This window comes from Urocitellus parryii, chromosome 4, assembly GCF_045843805.1.
Source record: "Urocitellus parryii isolate mUroPar1 chromosome 4, mUroPar1.hap1, whole genome shotgun sequence".
In the NCBI taxonomy this organism is placed as follows: Eukaryota; Metazoa; Chordata; class Mammalia; order Rodentia; family Sciuridae; genus Urocitellus; species Urocitellus parryii.
The window spans coordinates 204,712,326-204,730,336 of NC_135534.1; the positions used below are offsets into that span (position 1 = coordinate 204,712,326).

Here is an 18,011-nt window from a genome sequence, read left to right on the forward strand (position 1 = left end):
TCTTTTAGTTTTTTCCCCCCATTAACGCTTTCCCCTAAGACGCTGCATTTCTCATCCAAGTGTTTTTGCAGAATCATGCTGCAGCTATGTCCCTGCAATTGCTTCTTGTAGTGCTTCAGCGCCTTTTGTTTCTTCATGAATTCTTAAAAACCATTGTAGTTCTCCAGCCCTCTCTTCCTAGCAAGAGTAAATTCCAACCTGTCATCAGGCCTATGTTTTGACAGTAGCCCGATGTTTTGATTAATGACAGCTACCAAATTATACACCAACAAAGCCAAGTTGTATAGGAGCTATAGATTTTTTCTTCAATGAAGGACAGAACCAGCCATCAAATCTATTGCTATGTGGTGATGGCTGCCTTAGATGATGAGATATCCCCACACATAGAGCTTTTGTTCAATAAGGAAAAAGCCATGGATGGAAGTTGACATACAAGTATGCTCAAAATTGAACGTGGCCATTGCTATCTGCTGTGGAATGTTAGAAAGCGTGTGCTTCTCGGACTTGCTCCCAGTGAGCTATTGCAGACGCTTTCAGAACTGACTTTCATTCCCTGCTCCTGAGCTTCCTTTCTTTTCCAGCCTGAACCCTCACTGAACTCCTCACAGATCAAACCCTACATTTCACACGCCTTCTGGTTGCCTTCTATAAAGTACATTTACTCTTGACCCATTTCTAAGTTCCTTCACTCCCTCCCTCCCTTTGAGCCTCTATCCTGCCTTAAAGATGTGCCTCGCAGGCGCTGTCTTTGAAAGGTGGTTTTGGCATTTTCAGAGCAAGCACCAAAAGCACCAGGCCTTTGAAGCAGAACTACATGCCAATGCTGACCGGATCCGTGGGGTCATCGATATGGGCAACTCCCTCATCGATCGTGGGGCCTGTGCTGGAAGTGAGGACGCTGTCAAGGTATGGCCCGGGGTTTCCTGACCATCCACAGCATGTTGCCTCTTAAGCAGGGATCTAAAAACATAAAGTGATTAGGGACTTTGCGAAGGCTGCATTGCAGATGGAATGTTGGTATTAGTGGCTCTTCTGTTGATTTTCTCAAACTGGGCTTCAGGAGAGGGCATAGATTCCACCAGCCCAGCAACTCCATTCTCCTCCACAGGCCCGCCTGGCTGCCTTAGCTGACCAATGGCAATTCCTGGTGCAGAAGTCAGCTGAGAAGAGCCAGAAACTGAAAGAGGCTAACAAACAGCAGAACTTCAACACTGGAATCAAGGACTTTGACTTCTGGCTCTCTGAGGTAATGCAAAGTGGTTCTCCCTTCCTTGGAGCAGGGAATTTCTTGTCATTTGGAATAATAAGGCAGCAAGCAAGCCCAAAACCACAAGTAGAGAGGGCTCACCAGGTACACAGTAACCAAAGTCCTTGTTAGCAAATATATGAGTTATCTGCTGTGAGGGTTTAGAGAAAAGAGCTGATATGGATGGGGTAGGACCTGAACCTTACATCACTCCTCTCCCAGAGAATACAGCAAGGAAAAGACATGGGGTCTAGCTGGTGGTCAGTTCTGACAAATCTATGTCAAGATAGAGCCAGAAGAGCAGGGAGTCAGGGAGCCAGAGTGAGGAAATTGGAAAGTAGAGAGATTAGGAATAGAAAGTTTGGAGACCACCATTAACATTTTAGAGTGTATCTTTCCAGTTTATGTGTATGTCCTTGAGTATTTGAAGAGGTGTTTGTATTTCATGTAGTTGAGGTGTAACTTTTCATTAGTATATATGGGGAGTGTTAGCCCAACTCAATAAAAATTCTTCCCTACCATTTGAGTGACTGGGTAAGTCCCTTGCAGAACCCCGGTGTATTTGATCATTTCCATATTGTTGGACATTCTTGTTTCCCTGTTTCAAGGGCATACATTCTTACTGCTATGAACATCCCTGTGTGATATTCTCTGCTCACACTCCTGCTTCTTTGCCTACGGTGTTTCAGCACAGTGGGGTGCTGCACTCTTTGCCCTTACCCCACCAGGCAGGCCTGGGCTTTGGCCACACTGTTGAAATTAATGGGCTCTTGAGTTGCATTGAATTGGCAGAGGGGGAGAGTGTCACACTGGCCCAGCTAAGTAGGTGACACACCTCATGGCGGAGAAGAACTTGGAATACCAGCTGGGCACCCTGGAGTTTTCAGAGCACCATGTGGACACTGCACTACAGCCTTTCCCTTTTGTTTTCATTGCAGGTGGAGGCCCTTCTGGCATCAGAAGATTACGGCAAAGACCTGGCTTCTGTGAATAACTTACTGAAAAAGCATCAGCTATTGGAGGCAGACATCTCTGCCCATGAGGTAAGGTGGGCACAGCCACATGGTGAGTGGGAAAGCATCAGGCCCCAGGTATCTGCACCTCAGGAAGAGAGCTAAACATTTGGGGAAGGAGAGTGCTGTCTGGCACCAACATATTGGCTCTCGAGGTGGCAAGGTCAGGGATTGCCAATTATCAAGGCCCGTAAGAAAGGTTGTTTATTTAGGTTTTATCTGTCACTACTCACCATCATTAAAAATTAATTTTAAAGATACCCAAAGGTTTGGGCTGCAGTTGTGGCTCAGTGGCAGAGCACTTGCCTAGCATGTGTGAGGCACTGGGTTTGATTCGCAGCACTGCATATAAATAAATAAATGAATAAATAAAATAAAACAAAGGACCAATGACAACTAAAAAAGATTTTTTTAAAAAATACCCAAAGATTTACAATACCATATGACTCTGCTTCTGTATTCTTTTATTACTTTTTTATGAATTTTTTTATTTATTCGTATTTGGTGCTGAGAATGGAACCCAGGGCGTCACACATGCTAGACAAGTGCTCTACCATTGAGCCACAACCCAGCCCCTGCTTCTGCATTCTTGAAATAACAAAAGTAAAGATACAGAGAACATATCTGTAGATGCCATGAGGTAGGGTGGGAAAGGGCTGTACCTGTAAAGGGGCCACTCAGGAGAGCTCCCTGTGGGAACAGAAGAGTTCTGTATCTTGCTTATATGCACCTACACATGTAATAAAACTGCCTGGGACTTTGCAGTTGAACGTAATCTCACATATACATGAATGAGTGCATATAAAAATTGGGTGGCATATAATATATAAGCATAACCCTCTGGATTACACCAGTGTCAGTTTCCTGTTTTTGTTTTTGTTTTTTTTTGATAATTTTTTAAATTTGTTTTGGGCTGGGGATGTGGCTCAAGCGGTAGCGCGCTCGCCTGGCGTGCGGCCCGGGTTCGATCCTCAGCACCACATACAAACAAAGATGTTATGTCCACCGAAAACTAAAAAATAAATATTAAAATTCTCTCTCTCTCTCTCTCTCTCTCTCTCTCTCAAAAAAAAAGTATGAAAACAGCTATATTATATAAAAAATAATAATTTTTAATTTGTTTTAATTAGTTACACATGACAGTACAATGATCTTGACATATCATACATTTGAATCAGATGGGTTATAATTTCTCATTTTTCTGAGTGTACAGATTGCAGAATCACATTGGTCATGCAGTCACATAATACATACAGCAATAATAAAATCTTGTTTTATTGTGCTGTCCTTCCTTTCCCCCCTTCCCCCTCCCCTCCTCTCCTATCACTTCTCTCTACCCAATCTAATGTGACACACTTTTTTTTTTTTCTTTTTCCTCACTTCGTCATACATATATTCTGTATAACAACGAAGGGGGTCTCCTTCCATCTTCCGTGCAGTACCCCTTCTCCCTCCTTTTCCCTCCCACCTCTCTTCCCTATCTAGAGGTAATCTTCTTCTCATGCTCTTCATCCCTAACAGTGGTGATGAAGGGGACACACCCCTATCAGTTAGTTTTTCACCCTAAATTAATTTTATTAATTTATTGTTTAATTTTATTAAAATACACTGGTGCATCCTGGACTGTGGATGGGTCTTTTTCACGCATGTGATTTTATAGCAGCATGTATGTTTCATTTGGTAGATCTTGTTCTAAGTGTTGACACATTCTATTAGGTGACACTAAAATATCAAATTCACTAATATCACCACCAGCCTCTTCAGAAAAATCTTTGTTAGGGGAGGTTGTCAAGCTCATGGTGGCAGATATAATTTTTTCAAAATTTTGATTTTCTCCTGAAAGTTGGATTTTATGAATAGTAGTAAACTCAGTTTTTTTAAAAGTAACAGACTTGGGGATATTTAACAAAATGAATTTTCGCTACTTTTTAAAAGAATGTTGAAGTGTAGCTTGTTGCTAGAGCATGTGTATAGCATGTGCAAAGACCCTGGGTTTGATCCCTAGCACCAAAAAAAAACAAAACTAAAAGTGAAAGTTTAAAGGATATTCTTAGGGGAAACTGCATTTCTTACTGGAGGCAGATGACAATGAAGAACCCTCTGTTTCTGCTGCCATGCTGCAGCTGAAGCACTGGTGCTCCCCACCACAGTGCAGAGAGGACAGTTTGGGTCCACAAGGCTCCATACCTCAGTAAGGAATCCTGAGAGTAGCTGTTCATGGGAGATCCGGGTTCTTGATCCCTCCTGTCTGCCCCTTCCCCTCAGGATCGCCTGAAGGACCTGAACAGCCAGGCAGATAGCCTGATGACCAGCAGTGCCTTTGACACCTCCCAAGTGAAGGACAAGAGGGACACCATCAATGGGCGCTTCCAGAAGATCAAGAGCATGGCAGCTTCCCGACGAGCCAAGCTGAGCGAGTCTCACCGCCTGCACCAGTTCTTCCGGGATATGGATGACGAGGAGTCCTGGATCAAGTACGTGCTCATACAGATGCATGCTTGTGTTTCTAGGAAACCCCTAGAGCCTTCAACAGCAGGCAGGAATACAGGCTGCCTGCAGAGGCAGGTTGTTTCAGGCTTCTCTGGACCATGAGGAAGGAAAGTGTCTTAAAAAAAAGGGCACAGCTCAGAGACTCCACTGGGCTGGACCGTAGCTCCACACACGCTTGCCTGAGTTGCCTCATTTCTTTGGTTGTCGAGGTATGTAGTGGATGACCAGTGATGGCCCCAAGCTGATGGCAGTCCTTGATGTTCCATTCAACCTTGCCCTTTGGTCCCTTAGGTGTTAGTGGGTTTGTTCTGTTCTGGGGAAGATCACTTTTTCAAGGAATGAGAGTGTTTTTGTTTGTGTTTCCCCAATTTCCCCATCCCCCAAAATGTCAGTCTGTCTTTTGAAAATGATACAGCATTTTGTCGGACCACTTATGAGGCTCTCTTTTAGTTATTAATTTTCTTAAAACCTTTAAAAAATTATGCACCTAAATATCAAATGCATTTACAGATCTATGATGGATACATGGTTAAATGGGGCTCATAATGCAGTGCCCCATCCCAAACATAGCACCAGCCTCTGCAGAACCGGGGTACTGTTGAGTTAGTGCACATGGACAGAGGCAGTGTGTCTTCCAAGAAAGAACAAGGCTTTCCTAGAGAGATTGCTAGGTGTGGTGAGGACACCACAGGTCAGCAGCTGAGCCCACATGAAAATGAGCATTCTTCTTCTGTTCCCCAGGGAGAAGAAGCTACTAGTAAGCTCCGAGGACTATGGCCGAGACCTCACAGGTGTTCAGAATCTGAGGAAGAAACACAAGCGGCTAGAGGCAGAATTGGCTGCACATGAGCCAGCCATTCAGGTGAGGAGGCGTCTTGTTTTTATTCCACTGAGGTCTTATGTTCATGGTGCCTCAGCCCAAACCATGAAGGAGAAGTTTTGAATTTGCTATTGAGGCCTTTTTCTGGAAGCTTCAAGATAGAAGCACCCAGAAGCAGGTACCAAGAGTGTTACCAGCCATTGACCTGACTTTTCTTGCCTACCAGGGTGTCCTGGACACTGGGAAGAAGCTCTCTGATGATAACACCATCGGGCAGGAGGAGATCCAGCAGCGTCTGACCCAGTTTGTGGAGCACTGGAAAGAGCTGAAGCAATTGGCAGCTGCTCGGTGAGCACTCAGATGAGGGAGCTCTTGGGTGCAGAGTGCCAGGCCTGGGCCTCCTGCTAGCTCCTAGCCCTTTTTCTTAGGCATGTGCTCCAGGCCACCTCTGGCCAGCATGCTGGAGCTTGTCCTATACCCGAATCTGGACCCAGTGTGTTTCCTTCTGAACAATTCACTGCCTACTTTGTATCCCATGGAAGGCTGGAGCAAACCACTCATACATCTTCCTTCCTGAGTGTTTTTAAGCTGGTGTTAACTCAGAATGTAAGTCAGAGGAGATTGATGGCTTTTCCTATCTTCTGTAATTTTAGGGGTCAGCGGCTAGAGGAGTCCTTGGAGTATCAGCAGTTTGTAGCCAATGTGGAAGAGGAAGAAGCCTGGATCAACGAGAAAATGACGCTGGTGGCCAGTGAAGATTACGGAGACACGCTTGCTGCTATCCAGGTTAGGGAGTGCCAGACAGGGAACCATAGACTCCATGGCTCAGCGTACAGGAACGCACTGTCTCACAGTTCTGGAGACTGAAGTCTGGACCATGATGCCAGCAGGGCCATTCACTCCCCAGCTTATAGAAAGCCCTTCCTCGTCTTCCAGTATCCTATAGTCCCAGGTGTCCTTAGAGTACGGTAGCATCCTCCAGTCTCTGCTTTTTCACACAGCTGTCTTCTCTCTGTCTCTTCTTCCCTTGCATTCTCTTCTGTGTGCTGGTCTCTGTCGAGTTCACTGCCTTGTAAGGGCACCAGTCCAGTTGGATTAGGATCTGCCCTAGTGACCTCTTCTTAACTAGGCACACCCCAGCAGCACAAACCCTATTTCCACCTTTACAGGCACCACAGTGCGGGCAGAACACCATACATTGGTTAACAGGTGCTGCATAACAACCCTAAAACTCAATGGTTCAGAGCTACAGCTATTTCTCTTACCTGAGATTCTGTGAGTCGGTGGGCATTTCCTCTGGACTTTCGCTTGAAATCCCTTGTGCATCTGCATCCTGGCAGAAGGCAGTAGGTGGAAAGATCCTAGGCCTCAGTTGTACTGCTGACAGCCAGGCCTAGATTTTGGCTGGGACAGCTCAATCCCCTTCCACGTGACTTCTTATCCTTCAGGAAGCTGAACCAGCTTCTTTTGGCAGCATTCAGAGAGATAAAAGGAGATGCTGCAGGGTCTCTCAGGACATCGCTCATTATTATTCTCCCTGCGTTCTATTGTTGGAGTCAGTCCCAAGGCCAATTATAGGTGGTGCACACCTATGATCCTAGTCACTCTGGAGGCTGACACAGGAGGATTACAAGTTCCAGGCCAACCTCAGCAACTTAGCAAGACCCTGTGTCAAAATAAAATTAAGTTTTAAAAAAGAATTTGGGATATAGTTCATGGTAAAAGAGCTCATAAGTTCAATCCCAGTACTGTAAAGAGAAAAAAAAATCAGTGCCAAGTCAGGCACAGTGGCCTATGCCTGTGAGCCCAACAACTCGGGAGGCTGAAGCAGGAAGAGCACAAGTTTAAGTCAAACCTGGGCAACTTACCAAGACTTGGTCTCAAAACAAAAAATAAAAAGGGCTGAGGGTATAGCTCAGTGGTAGAGGGTTACCTAGCATGCACAAAGCTCTAGGTTAAGTCCTCAACAGGACACACACACACAAAAAAAGCCAGTCCTAAAGCAGACAAGGGTCACAAAGGAGATGGAGACTCCCCTCTTGGTAAGAGATGCTAAAAAATGACATGTTCTGATGTTTCTGAGGTCTAGCCAGCAGATTGTGGAAGCTAAGTTTCCAGTCCCAAGAATCAAGGTGGTGGGCTGGGGTTGCAGCTCAGGGGTAGAGCGCTTGCCTGGCATGTGTGAGGCACTGGATTCGATTCTCAGCATCACATAAAAATAAATAAATGAAATAAAGGTATTTGTCCATCTACAACTAAAAATTTTTTAAAAAAGAATCAAGGTGGCCTCTGAGCCATCTACCTCACAGTGGGGACCGGTAGGACCACTTAGAAATCTGGTTGGAGTCAGCGATTTCCCCTCTGGTGCATGGCTGAGTTCCCTCAAAACAACAAGAGCATGTCATCTCCAGTGCCAAGGGTACTGGGGAGGAGGAAAAAGACTTAGGTGGTCCCTGGGAGGTCCTTCAGGCTAAACAGGTGTGCATGTTTGTTGGATGTTTACCTGATGGTGTGATGAGGAACAGAGAGACCTGCAGCTCCGTCAGCAGGTTCTTAACCTCTTCAGAAAGGCTTTCTCTGACCAGAGCTTCCCAGCCCCGTCCATGGCTGGTTCTTACTGCATCCTGTTTCCACTCTCTTTATAAAACGTACTTGCCAGTGTCCTCTCATTCCCACTTGGACCATGGAGCTGAGGGCTGGCCCCATCAGTGCAGCTGCCCTCTGTCCCTGTGCAGCAGGTCACCTGCCAGCGCTCAGTACCCAGCCTTTCTCCTCTTCTCCAGGGCTTACTGAAGAAACATGAAGCTTTCGAGACCGACTTCACTGTCCACAAGGATCGTGTGAATGACGTGTGCACCAATGGGCAAGACCTCATCAGGAAGGTGAGCCCACTCAGGGACAGCTACGTTCAGGTGATGCGGTAGCCCACAGAGCTCACCTGCTGGAATGTTGCCCAGACTGAGGTTTGTGTGGAGACAAAGGTTCCATGTTTCATAAGGATGAGGAGGATTACACGATCAGTTGGCTGATTCCCCCTTTCTGAAGACAATTAGTGAAGTTAATGAAGTGTTTACTTTTTCTGCCTGATTAAACAGAGAGGTATCCCTCTTGGTTCTTTTGTGACAATAGCACTTCCAAAATGCTGTTTTTAGTTTATTTCTCAATAGTACAAGCTATTTAAAGATATAGTAGAAAATAAAAATAAGTAAAACAAAGTACTCATAGCTGGGCATGGTGGCATATGCCTGCAAAGCCACTCAGGAGGCTGAGGTGGGGAAAACACCTGAGACCAGGAGAGGAGTTTTAGACCAGTTTAGTCAGCATAGCAAGACCCCCCATCTCAAAAAAAAAGAAAGAAAGAAAGAAAGAAAAACTAGAAATCACCCATAAAGGCACCAGAGACAGCCATATCACAGTCTTCACGTCTGACCTTCTAAATTTTTTGTCTGTACATGATGTAGACATACCTACTATAAAATAGCTGCCTTAGATCTGTTTTATAGGATCACGTTGCTTTACAAATTTTGTAAATATAAATTATCCAGAACCCGTCTATAGTACAGGACAATTTAGAAATGAATCAATCTTTCATTCAAACAGCTCTTCCCAGAGAAAGCAAGTTAAAGGGTCCTGACAGCAGAGGGGCCAAAGCTGCCCCATGCTTCAGTTCCAGACAAGCCATGTAGCCATCAGTCCAGAGCCCACTACCTCTAATCACCTGGGAGCTTGGACAGGTGTCTAGTGCCATAGGACAGATGTTTTGGTAACCCCCATTTCCTAGGAATAGCACACACACATTGAGCATCTGAGACTGAATGCTACAAAATTTGCGTTTGGTAACTGCCCTTGTGGCTAAGGTTTTGATCTATGGGAAGCTGGACATCTCATCACCGGAAAGCTCTCTTTCTGGCTGCATCAGCATAAATTTTTTTTTTAATATTTATTTTTTTAGTTCTCAGCAGACACAACATCTTTGTTTGTATGTGGTGCTAAGGATCGAACCCGGGCCGCACGCACGCCAGGCGACCGCGCTACCGCTTGAGCCATATCCCCAGCCCCGGCATAAATTAAAAAAAAAAAAAAAAACTAGTTTCAGAGACTCTGTGATTTGCTCACACCTGTGACAGCTCAGCTCTGTGAGCTGTGTGATAACTGGGCTTGGAAGCTCTTGGGCTTCTGGAAGGAGCTGGGGCTTTGTCCCCAGCAGTGCTTTCTCCTGCAGAGCTGCTCTTTTCAGTTCTGTGCTGGCTGCTGTGTCCTTTCAAATAAGATTTTAACGAAGACTGAGTCCCAGTGTTTAGGGCTTAGCAATTTTCAGTGTCCTCAGTATCAAAACATTTTTCTGAGCCACTGTTTTTAATGCATATTATAGTAGTCATTCCTTGGCTATATAGTTTTTTATTTGAATAATAATTCCTTAGGCTTTTTCCCTCCCCCGCTCCCAATAAAAAAAATAAATAACACTAGTGGCCAGGTGTGGTAGCACCCACCTATATAACCCTAGTGATTTAGGAGGCTGAGGCAGGAGGATCGCAAGTTCAGGCCATCCTGGGCAACCCTGGGAGACCTGTGTCTCGAAACAATGAAAAGGGCTGGGGATGTGGCTCAGTTGTGGAGTGCATGAGGCTCAGTTCCTAGGCATTGTAGCATAAATGTCAGTCCCTTCCCAAAAGGAGCAGGGCTGCCTCTGAGTCTTCATCCTGAGGCTTTCACTCCATTTGCTCTTTGGAAACCTCATCAATAGCCCCTAAGCCAGCAGTGGTCAAGGGGGTGAACCATCTGACAGAAATTGAGCACCTTCTGGGGAAGCGAGGATGACAGGGTGTGCTCTCCTTCATGGCCTAGAACAATCACCACGAGGAGAATATCTCTTCAAAGATGAAAGGCCTGAACGGGAAAGTGTCTGACCTAGAGAAAGCTGCGGCCCAGAGGAAGGCAAAGCTAGACGAGAACTCGGCCTTCCTCCAGTTCAACTGGAAGGCGGACGTGGTGGAGTCCTGGATTGGTGAGCAGCTTCAGCAAGACCCTGAGTTTCTTATTCCCCAGGGCAGGAAGGTTGTTCCCAGAGCCACGACTTGTGTGTTCCCATGCAGTTGATTTTCTTCTCTAACAAACTAATCAAGTGTGGGTCAGAGAACCTGCCTCCAGAGGCTGGGGTGTCATCCAACTCCCTTGCGCTGATATCAAGCAGGGCCCATGTGACCTTGGTAATTCTTATGCCTCAGAGGGAGGTTCAGCCTGGGTGCAGGGGAAGCCAACTGATGTAAGGTCAAGAAAGGTGTTAGTAACTTCAAAATTTAAATGTAAACAGAATAACAGTTGGCATCAATCCTCTCATTTTCTATTTTAATACATCTTGCTGCGCTGCAAAAGGGTGGTATAGCTTCCACGCTTGGTTTTCTAGGTGAAAAGGAAAACAGCTTGAAGACAGATGATTATGGCCGAGATCTGTCTTCTGTCCAAACTCTCCTCACCAAGCAGGTCAGTGTGGCCAGTGTTAGTGAAATTTATTAGGTTAGCATTTCTGGTAGACAGCAGGAGGTCCGTGTCATCCTGCTGTTGAGAAGATCTCCTGAAAGGTTCTCAGCAGTGAGTGGCTCCAGACTTGAGACTTGGAGCTTCCAGACTTATTGGCAAAGTGAGTGTGTTGCCAGGGGTCATGGACCTGGGCTCAGTCACGAAAGTAAAACGATTGTGGTCACATGGGGAGGCAAGTGTTCCAGGCCCTCCCAGGTCGTGGGAAGGGCCTGGCAAGTCATAGTCCAGGGCCAGTGCCCAGAGCCTGGGTGGAGTGCTGGTTGGGGGCAGGAGGCTGCGAGGAGGCTGCTGCCTTAATCTGAGGTCTGGGGCAAGGAGGAAAGCAGAGGGGAGCCCCAAGTTCCAAGAGGAAGCCGGGCTCAGGCTGCCTACCTGGGAGGACAGATGTTGAAGCTGTGAGCTATGCACCAGGAAAGGCAAGTTCTAGTCTTACTGCCATCACTGTAAGTGGCTCTGTCACTTCCTCATTCCAGGAAACCTTTGATGCTGGCCTACAGGCCTTCCAGCAGGAGGGCATTGCCAACATCACTGCCCTCAAAGATCAACTGCTGGCTGCTAAGCACATCCAATCCAAGGCCATCGAAGCCCGACATGCCTCCCTCATGAAGAGATGGAGCCAGCTTCTGGCTAACTCAGCCACCCGGAAGAAGAAGCTGCTGGAGGCTCAGAGTCATTTCCGCAAGGTGAGGTTGGGAGCAGGTAAGGCTCAAGTGGCTCAGTGACAGGGTCAGCACTCTACAGTATTATGCCACCACCCTGTAAGGACACCAAAGCTTCAGCCCATGGAAGCTGAGACCAGGCTTTGGGTGGTCAACTGAAATCAAGGCAGATGGGACCTTTGCCTTTGGGAAGTTGCCCTTTAGAGCCATAGGAGAGAGACAGGTGTGTGAGTGCAGGGGCAAGAAGAGAGGAACGGAAGGCAGTGAAGGCTGAGAAGCAGGTGTGGGAGACGGGAGGCAGAGTGTGGCACTGCCTTCCCAACAGTCCATACTCTCCTGGATTCCTGAGAGCTGCCCCACCTCCTGCCCACACACCTACCCTGTCTTCCTGCCTGCGGATGGTGTGTCCCGCCCCGGCGACTCCTGATCAGCTTCTCTGCTTCTAGGTGGAGGACCTCTTCCTGACATTTGCCAAAAAGGCCTCTGCCTTCAACAGCTGGTTTGAGAATGCAGAGGAAGACCTGACGGACCCGGTGCGCTGCAACTCCCTGGAGGAGATCAGGGCTCTTCGTGAGGCCCATGATGCCTTCCGCTCCTCCCTCAGCTCCGCACAGGCCGACTTCAACCAGCTGGCCGAGCTGGACCGCCAGATCAAGAGCTTCCGCGTGGCCTCCAACCCCTATACCTGGTTCACCATGGAGGCCTTGGAGGAGACCTGGAGGAACCTGCAGAAAATAATCAAGGTGCGCCTACCCATGTACGGCCCTGCCCAAGCCAACTAACATTCCACCCTTCCTGCCCCTCAGATGTAAGGCTTGCTGAACAGCTCCCCAGGGTGTAGCCATGTCCTTGCTGAACCCCTCCGAGAGGGAGGGTCAGGGCCAGCCAAAGTGGCATCTGCCTCCCTTTGGCTCAGGAGCGGGAGCTGGAGCTGCAGAAGGAGCAGCGGCGGCAGGAGGAAAATGACAAGCTGCGCCAGGAGTTTGCCCAGCATGCCAATGCGTTCCACCAGTGGATCCAGGAGACCAGGTACCTGCCTTTGCGGGACTGACCCAGGCGCATTACAGTCCTGAAGCTGGTCCCCGGAACTCCAGCTCCTGGGCATGGGGAGCACGTTTAAAACCAGGGGCCTGAATCTGGTGTGGTAGTATACGCCCATAATCCCAGCAATTTGGGCAACTGAGGCAGGAGAATCACAATTTCAAGGCCAGCCTGGGAGACTTAATGAGACCCTGTCTCAAAAAATAAAAAGGGCTGGGGCTGGGGCTGGGCACAGTGGTGCATGCCTGTAATCCCAGCAGCTTGGGAGACTGAGGTAGGAGAATTGAGAGTTCAAAGCCAGCCTGAGGATTGGGTTTGTGGCTCAGGGGTAGAGCACTTGCATAGTATGTGTGAGGCCCAGGGTTCAATTCTCAGCACTGCATGTAAATAAATAAAATAAAGGTCCATTGTCAACTTGAAAAAAATTTTTTTAATTTAAAAAAAAAAAAGCCAGCCTGAGCAATTTAGCATGGCTCTAAGCAACTTAGCAAGACCCTGTCCCAAAATAAAATATAAAAAGGACTGGGGATGTGGCTCAGTGGTTGAGTGCCCCTGGGTTCAATCCTAATATCAGAAGAATAAATTTAAAATTTTTTAAAGGGCTGGGGATGTAGCTCAGCAGAAAAATACTCAGGTTCTAACCCCAATACCATTAAAACATAAACAAACAAAAAAATTGAGGCCTACCTGGTGCTGTTTCCTGTCATTCCAGAGACTTAGGAGCCTAAGGCAGGGAGGAGTATCATGGATTTGAAGCCAGCCTGGGCAATATAGCAAAACTCATGGCAAAATGTTTTTTTGAAAAATTAGAAGGGCAGAGCTGGGGTTGTGGGTCAGTGGTAAAGTGCTCACCTAGCATGCATAAGGCACTGGGTTCGCTCCTCAGCACCACATAAAAATAAAGAGATTGTGTTCACCTAAAACTAAAAAATAAATATTAAAAAAAAAATAGAAGGGCTGGGTGGGGTGGGTTGCATCACTCAGCAATGAAGCACCCCTGGGTTCACTTCCCAGTGCTTGGAGGGGGAAAAAAAAAAGGTGGCCTGCTTGGACTAACAGAAAAGGTTGACACAGCCCGTGGGCTCCAGCGCTCACCATACGTTCCCCTGAGGCTGCGCCCCCAGGTGTTCTGCGGGGGGGGGGGGGTGCATGCTTGGGCCATGGTCAACCCCCAGCAACAGCTAGGCATCGGCCAGGGCAAGGGCAAAGGCAGACTGGTACTGACAATATTGGTTTTTTTTCTTTCTTTCTTTATCGTGTCCTCCTTGTCCCTTCCCCTGATTGCTGCTGCGTCTGGACACCACCTTGTCTCGTGGCTGCTTGGATCTCCACTCCACAGAACGTACCTCCTCGATGGGTTAATATTGTCTTCTTTTTCCGGGCTCGTGATGTCTTGGTGTCTTGTGTGCTTGTCCCTGAGCCTCATCCCCCTGTGGCCTGGCTTGTAGAAGATCCCTGGCCAGGCCTTCCTGCCCACCCACCCTGTCACCTGACAAGGAGGGTGTGCCTTCTCCCCATACCCCTCCTTCCTGACAGGGCCTGCAGTCTGGGGGCCGGCCCAGTGCTTCCACCTTCCCACCCAAATTCACAGGTTCTCTTGAGGTGGGAAATGTGACCGAGCAGGAGGCCAGAACAAAAGCCCCAACTGCTGCTTAGCCCCTGGGATCATATTGGACTTCTTTTGCCTGTTTCCCCAGTCTGTCCAAAGAGGCCATATTTCACCCCTAGATGTCCATGGTGCATGAAGCTAGATAACAGTTTGGGGGTGCAGACAAGGTGTGGTCAGAGTATGCCTCCCCCCAGGACTAAGGTGACCCTAGCATCCTCTAAGGGGAGGGTAACCTAGTAGAAAGAAGGCAGTGCCCAGTGTTAACTATGTGATGTGGAGACAGGGCTTGGAGGAGCCCAGAGAGGAGCAGGGCGCTCCCCCACTCCCAGCAGGGCCTCTGCAGAGTTGGGGACCTTCATCCAGGATGCTCATCCTTGCATTCTTGACCAGTTCCACCAAGACCACAGTGGCTTAACTGATGCCCCTGAGGTTCTACAGACAGGACAGCCAGGCGGGTGGAGATGGTAATGGGAAAGATCTGCCCAAACCAGTCAGGCTACAGGAGTCCACACTCAGTGCAGGGCTGACGGTGGCAGCTCGCAGCCTGAGCCCTGCGGCTCCCTGGCTCTCCCCACACCCCGCCCTGTCTGCTGCGCTTGGTCTTGTCTCTGTGATGCTGTGCCCGCTCTCCTGTGGCTCCTCCCAAGCCTTGTCCCACCTTGCCCAGAACCACTGCTGCCCCAAGGTGGCCGCTGGGCCCACCACCTCCAGGTCCCTGCTGGTGCCAGGTTGCCCTTGCCTGTGGCGCGTGTCTGTCAGGGAGGCCCTTGCTGCCGCCCTGTGGTGTATTCACTTGGTTTCTTTTCTTTGACTAGCATAGCATATCGTCGGGTCATTCGTGTCTATCAGTATGAAGTTGGGGATGATCTGTCTGGAAGGTTTTTCTCCTCTTATTTCTCTTCTTCCCTCACTGTGGTTTTACCAATGCACTCTGGACTCCCTAGGCGGCTCCGCTTTCTGACTAACCCACGCCCTCAGCCGCTTGGGCAGGAGGGTCTGTCCTCCCCTCTGCTGCACTGGCCCCACCTCCTGCCCCAAGTCCTGGGGCGCCTTTCCCCTTGGACGGGGCGTGCCTGTGAGTTTCGCCGGCTGGGGTAGGAGGAAGCCTGGTGCCTTGCCTTGCTAGTGCACTTTGAACCTGGGGAGATTTTGGAGCTCACTCTGGTCCTCCAGGTCTCCAGGGGTAGATCGGGGCAAACATTGGGTACTGTGGAAACGGGGTTAAAATCCCACTGAGATCTTGCACACTGTGTGAACGCGTCCCTGCACGTGACCCCAACTCATTTGTTGTCTTTGTTCACTGGTAGCCTTTTATGACCTCCTACTGTGTTCTTCTGGGGAGAAGTAGGCTCCCCCAAGAACTTAGCCCTGTAAGGAGGCCTAGCTCTACAGTGGGACCTGAGTCCCAGGGCTTAGTCACAGCCAACCCTTTTAGGCAGCATAAACCACTTGCCAGACGCCCACCTGGGCCTCTTCATTTGTTCCTCTGAGGGGCTGCAGTGTCACTTGAATGTGGCTCGCTCCTTAGGCACCTGCAAGGAGACTCCAGGGGGCCTGGGACTGCTGGCAGGTCCTCAGCCCTTAGGCCTCCTGTCTTGGGTCTCTTGTCCTCCCCACAGCTGCAGAGAAAAGGGGCTCTGTTGTCCCCTCAAGGAACAAAACTTAATTCCCAAGTGACCTCTTGGAGGCCTCACTTGGCTGGGGCTGAGAATCACCTGAGAAAGGGTCCTCAGCCTGCGTGGCTGTGAAACAGGAGAGGTGATTCCTGCTCTCATGCTCCCAGGGCCAGTCAGGAAGCACAGCCCATAGCAGACAGGCTTTGTTTCCTTAACAAAGGACCTGCAGGCTACTGGTGTTTAGCCAAGAGGGAGTTGGTCCTGAGCTGCCGTCTTTGGGATTGGTCCCCTCCCTCACTATGCTTCTATGTTTAGGTCTTGCATGGTGGAAGAATCTGGAACCCTCGAATCCCAGCTTGAAGCTACCAAAGTGAGTGCCTGAAGGCTCAGACCTGGCTCGGTCCTCACCCCCATCCCTGGGCAGACCTGTTCTTCCTTCTTGGCCCATCAGGCCCCTCATGGGCTGGCTTTTCCCAAGTCTGAAAGCAGCCTGGGACTTGTCATTGTATAGACTGTGGCAACTGCTACCTGGATCCCTACTTGAAAAGGGAGGGGCCTTTTTGTCCACAGTGTATGGTTTCCCTGGCGGGTTGACCAGCTGGCTTGAAAAAGTCTCTCTGCAGTGTCACCACTGCTCTCATCCTAAAAGGCCTCAGGCTAAGCACCTGAGGCCAGGAGAGAGCTTGTGGGCTCCTGGGCCAGGCCTGAGGGAGCGTCCCATCCCCGTGTCTTTGCCCCCACCCTGCAGCGCAAGCACCAGGAAATACGAGCCATGAGAAGTCAGCTCAAGAAGATTGAGGACCTGGGGGCTGCCATGGAGGAAGCCCTCATCCTGGACAACAAGTACACAGAGCACAGCACTGTGGGCCTGGCCCAGCAGTGGGACCAGCTTGACCAGCTGGGCATGCGCATGCAGCACAACCTGGAGCAGCAGATCCAGGCCAGGTACTGCACCTGGAGGGTGGTGGGCCCAGCGGGGTCAGCAGAGTCCAACAGTCGGCGACAAAAGCTGGCACAGGGTAGAACATGCCACCTGCCGTGTGGCTGGCTGGCCCCTGATTCTGTTTTTCTTCCAGGAACACAACAGGTGTGACTGAGGAGGCCCTTAAGGAGTTCAGCATGATGTTTAAGTAAGTATAGCCCCATCTGGCTGGGGACGGCTGGGCGGCGGGGCCCCTGTGCTGAGTAGCCCTCGGCTCTGCTGCAGACACTTCGACAAGGACAAGTCTGGCAGGCTGAACCACCAGGAGTTCAAGTCCTGCCTGCGCTCCCTGGGCTACGACCTGCCCATGGTGGAGGAGGGGGAACCTGACCCAGAGTTCGAGGCGATCCTGGACACCGTGGATCCCAACAGGTGAGCTTTAGGGACAGTGGTGGATGTGGCCCTGGCCCCAGGCTCCCACCCCTCCTGCCTACTCACTGCACCTGCTCCCTCCCTCCCTCCCTCCCCCAGGGATGGCCATGTCTCCCTGCAAGAATACATGGCTTTTATGATCAGCCGTGAAACTGAGAATGTTAAGTCCAGCGAGGAGATCGAGAGTGCCTTCCGGGCCCTGAGCTCCGAGGGGAAGCCCTATGTGACCAAGGAGGAGCTCTACCAGGTGCGGCCGCGGGAGGGGCAGGGAGTGGGCTGCAGACAACTGGAGCTACAGGCCCGATGGTGGGCCTGCCCTGTGCCGGATGTGGGGGGCTCACAGCTCGGTGTGAACCAGAACTGGCCCCAGCCTAGACCAGCCCAGCTTCGGCTGGCAGGTAGGCTGAGCCGATGTGTCTCTCCCTCTAGAACCTGACCCGGGAACAGGCCGACTACTGCGTCTCCCACATGAAGCCCTATGTGGACGGCAAGGGCCGAGAGCTCCCCACCGCCTTCGACTACGTGGAGTTCACCCGCTCACTCTTTGTGAACTGACCCCCCCTGCTCCCCACTGGCCCGGCCCCCACCGCTTGCCCTGCCGGGCCCCGCTGCATGTCAACTCCTC

General features: G+C 49.7%; 1 protein-coding gene across 12 annotated transcripts in view; it reads left to right on the forward strand.

Annotated features, from left to right (window-relative positions):
• Positions 1-17,992, forward strand: part of LOC144248998 (spectrin alpha chain, non-erythrocytic 1) — a 70,355-nt gene extending 52,363 nt beyond the window's left edge. For 4 of the 12 annotated variants that reach the window (XM_077797143.1, XM_077797133.1, XM_077797134.1 and 1 more), the window contains 21 exons: positions 775-906; positions 1,109-1,246; positions 2,185-2,289; positions 4,525-4,733; positions 5,491-5,611; positions 5,796-5,917; positions 6,223-6,355; positions 8,353-8,451; positions 10,415-10,574; positions 10,974-11,050; positions 11,581-11,790; positions 12,213-12,509; positions 12,683-12,795; positions 14,147-14,164; positions 15,232-15,294; positions 16,348-16,402; positions 16,781-16,977; positions 17,109-17,162; positions 17,240-17,386; positions 17,486-17,633; positions 17,816-17,992. In XM_077797143.1, coding sequence (XP_077653269.1) covers positions 775-906; positions 1,109-1,246; positions 2,185-2,289; positions 4,525-4,733; positions 5,491-5,611; positions 5,796-5,917; positions 6,223-6,355; positions 8,353-8,451; positions 10,415-10,574; positions 10,974-11,050; positions 11,581-11,790; positions 12,213-12,509; positions 12,683-12,795; positions 14,147-14,164; positions 15,232-15,294; positions 16,348-16,402; positions 16,781-16,977; positions 17,109-17,162; positions 17,240-17,386; positions 17,486-17,633; positions 17,816-17,941 — 2,724 coding nt within the window. In that variant the 3' untranslated portion in view covers positions 17,942-17,992. The remainder of the gene's footprint in view (positions 1-774; positions 907-1,108; positions 1,247-2,184; positions 2,290-4,524; positions 4,734-5,490; positions 5,612-5,795; positions 5,918-6,222; positions 6,356-8,352; positions 8,452-10,414; positions 10,575-10,973; positions 11,051-11,580; positions 11,791-12,212; positions 12,510-12,682; positions 12,796-14,146; positions 14,165-15,231; positions 15,295-16,347; positions 16,403-16,780; positions 16,978-17,108; positions 17,163-17,239; positions 17,387-17,485; positions 17,634-17,815) is intronic. The other 8 variants (XM_077797144.1, XM_077797136.1, XM_077797139.1 and 5 more) reach the window with 2 other exon arrangements.
• The last annotated feature ends 19 nt before the right edge of the window (positions 17,993-18,011 follow it).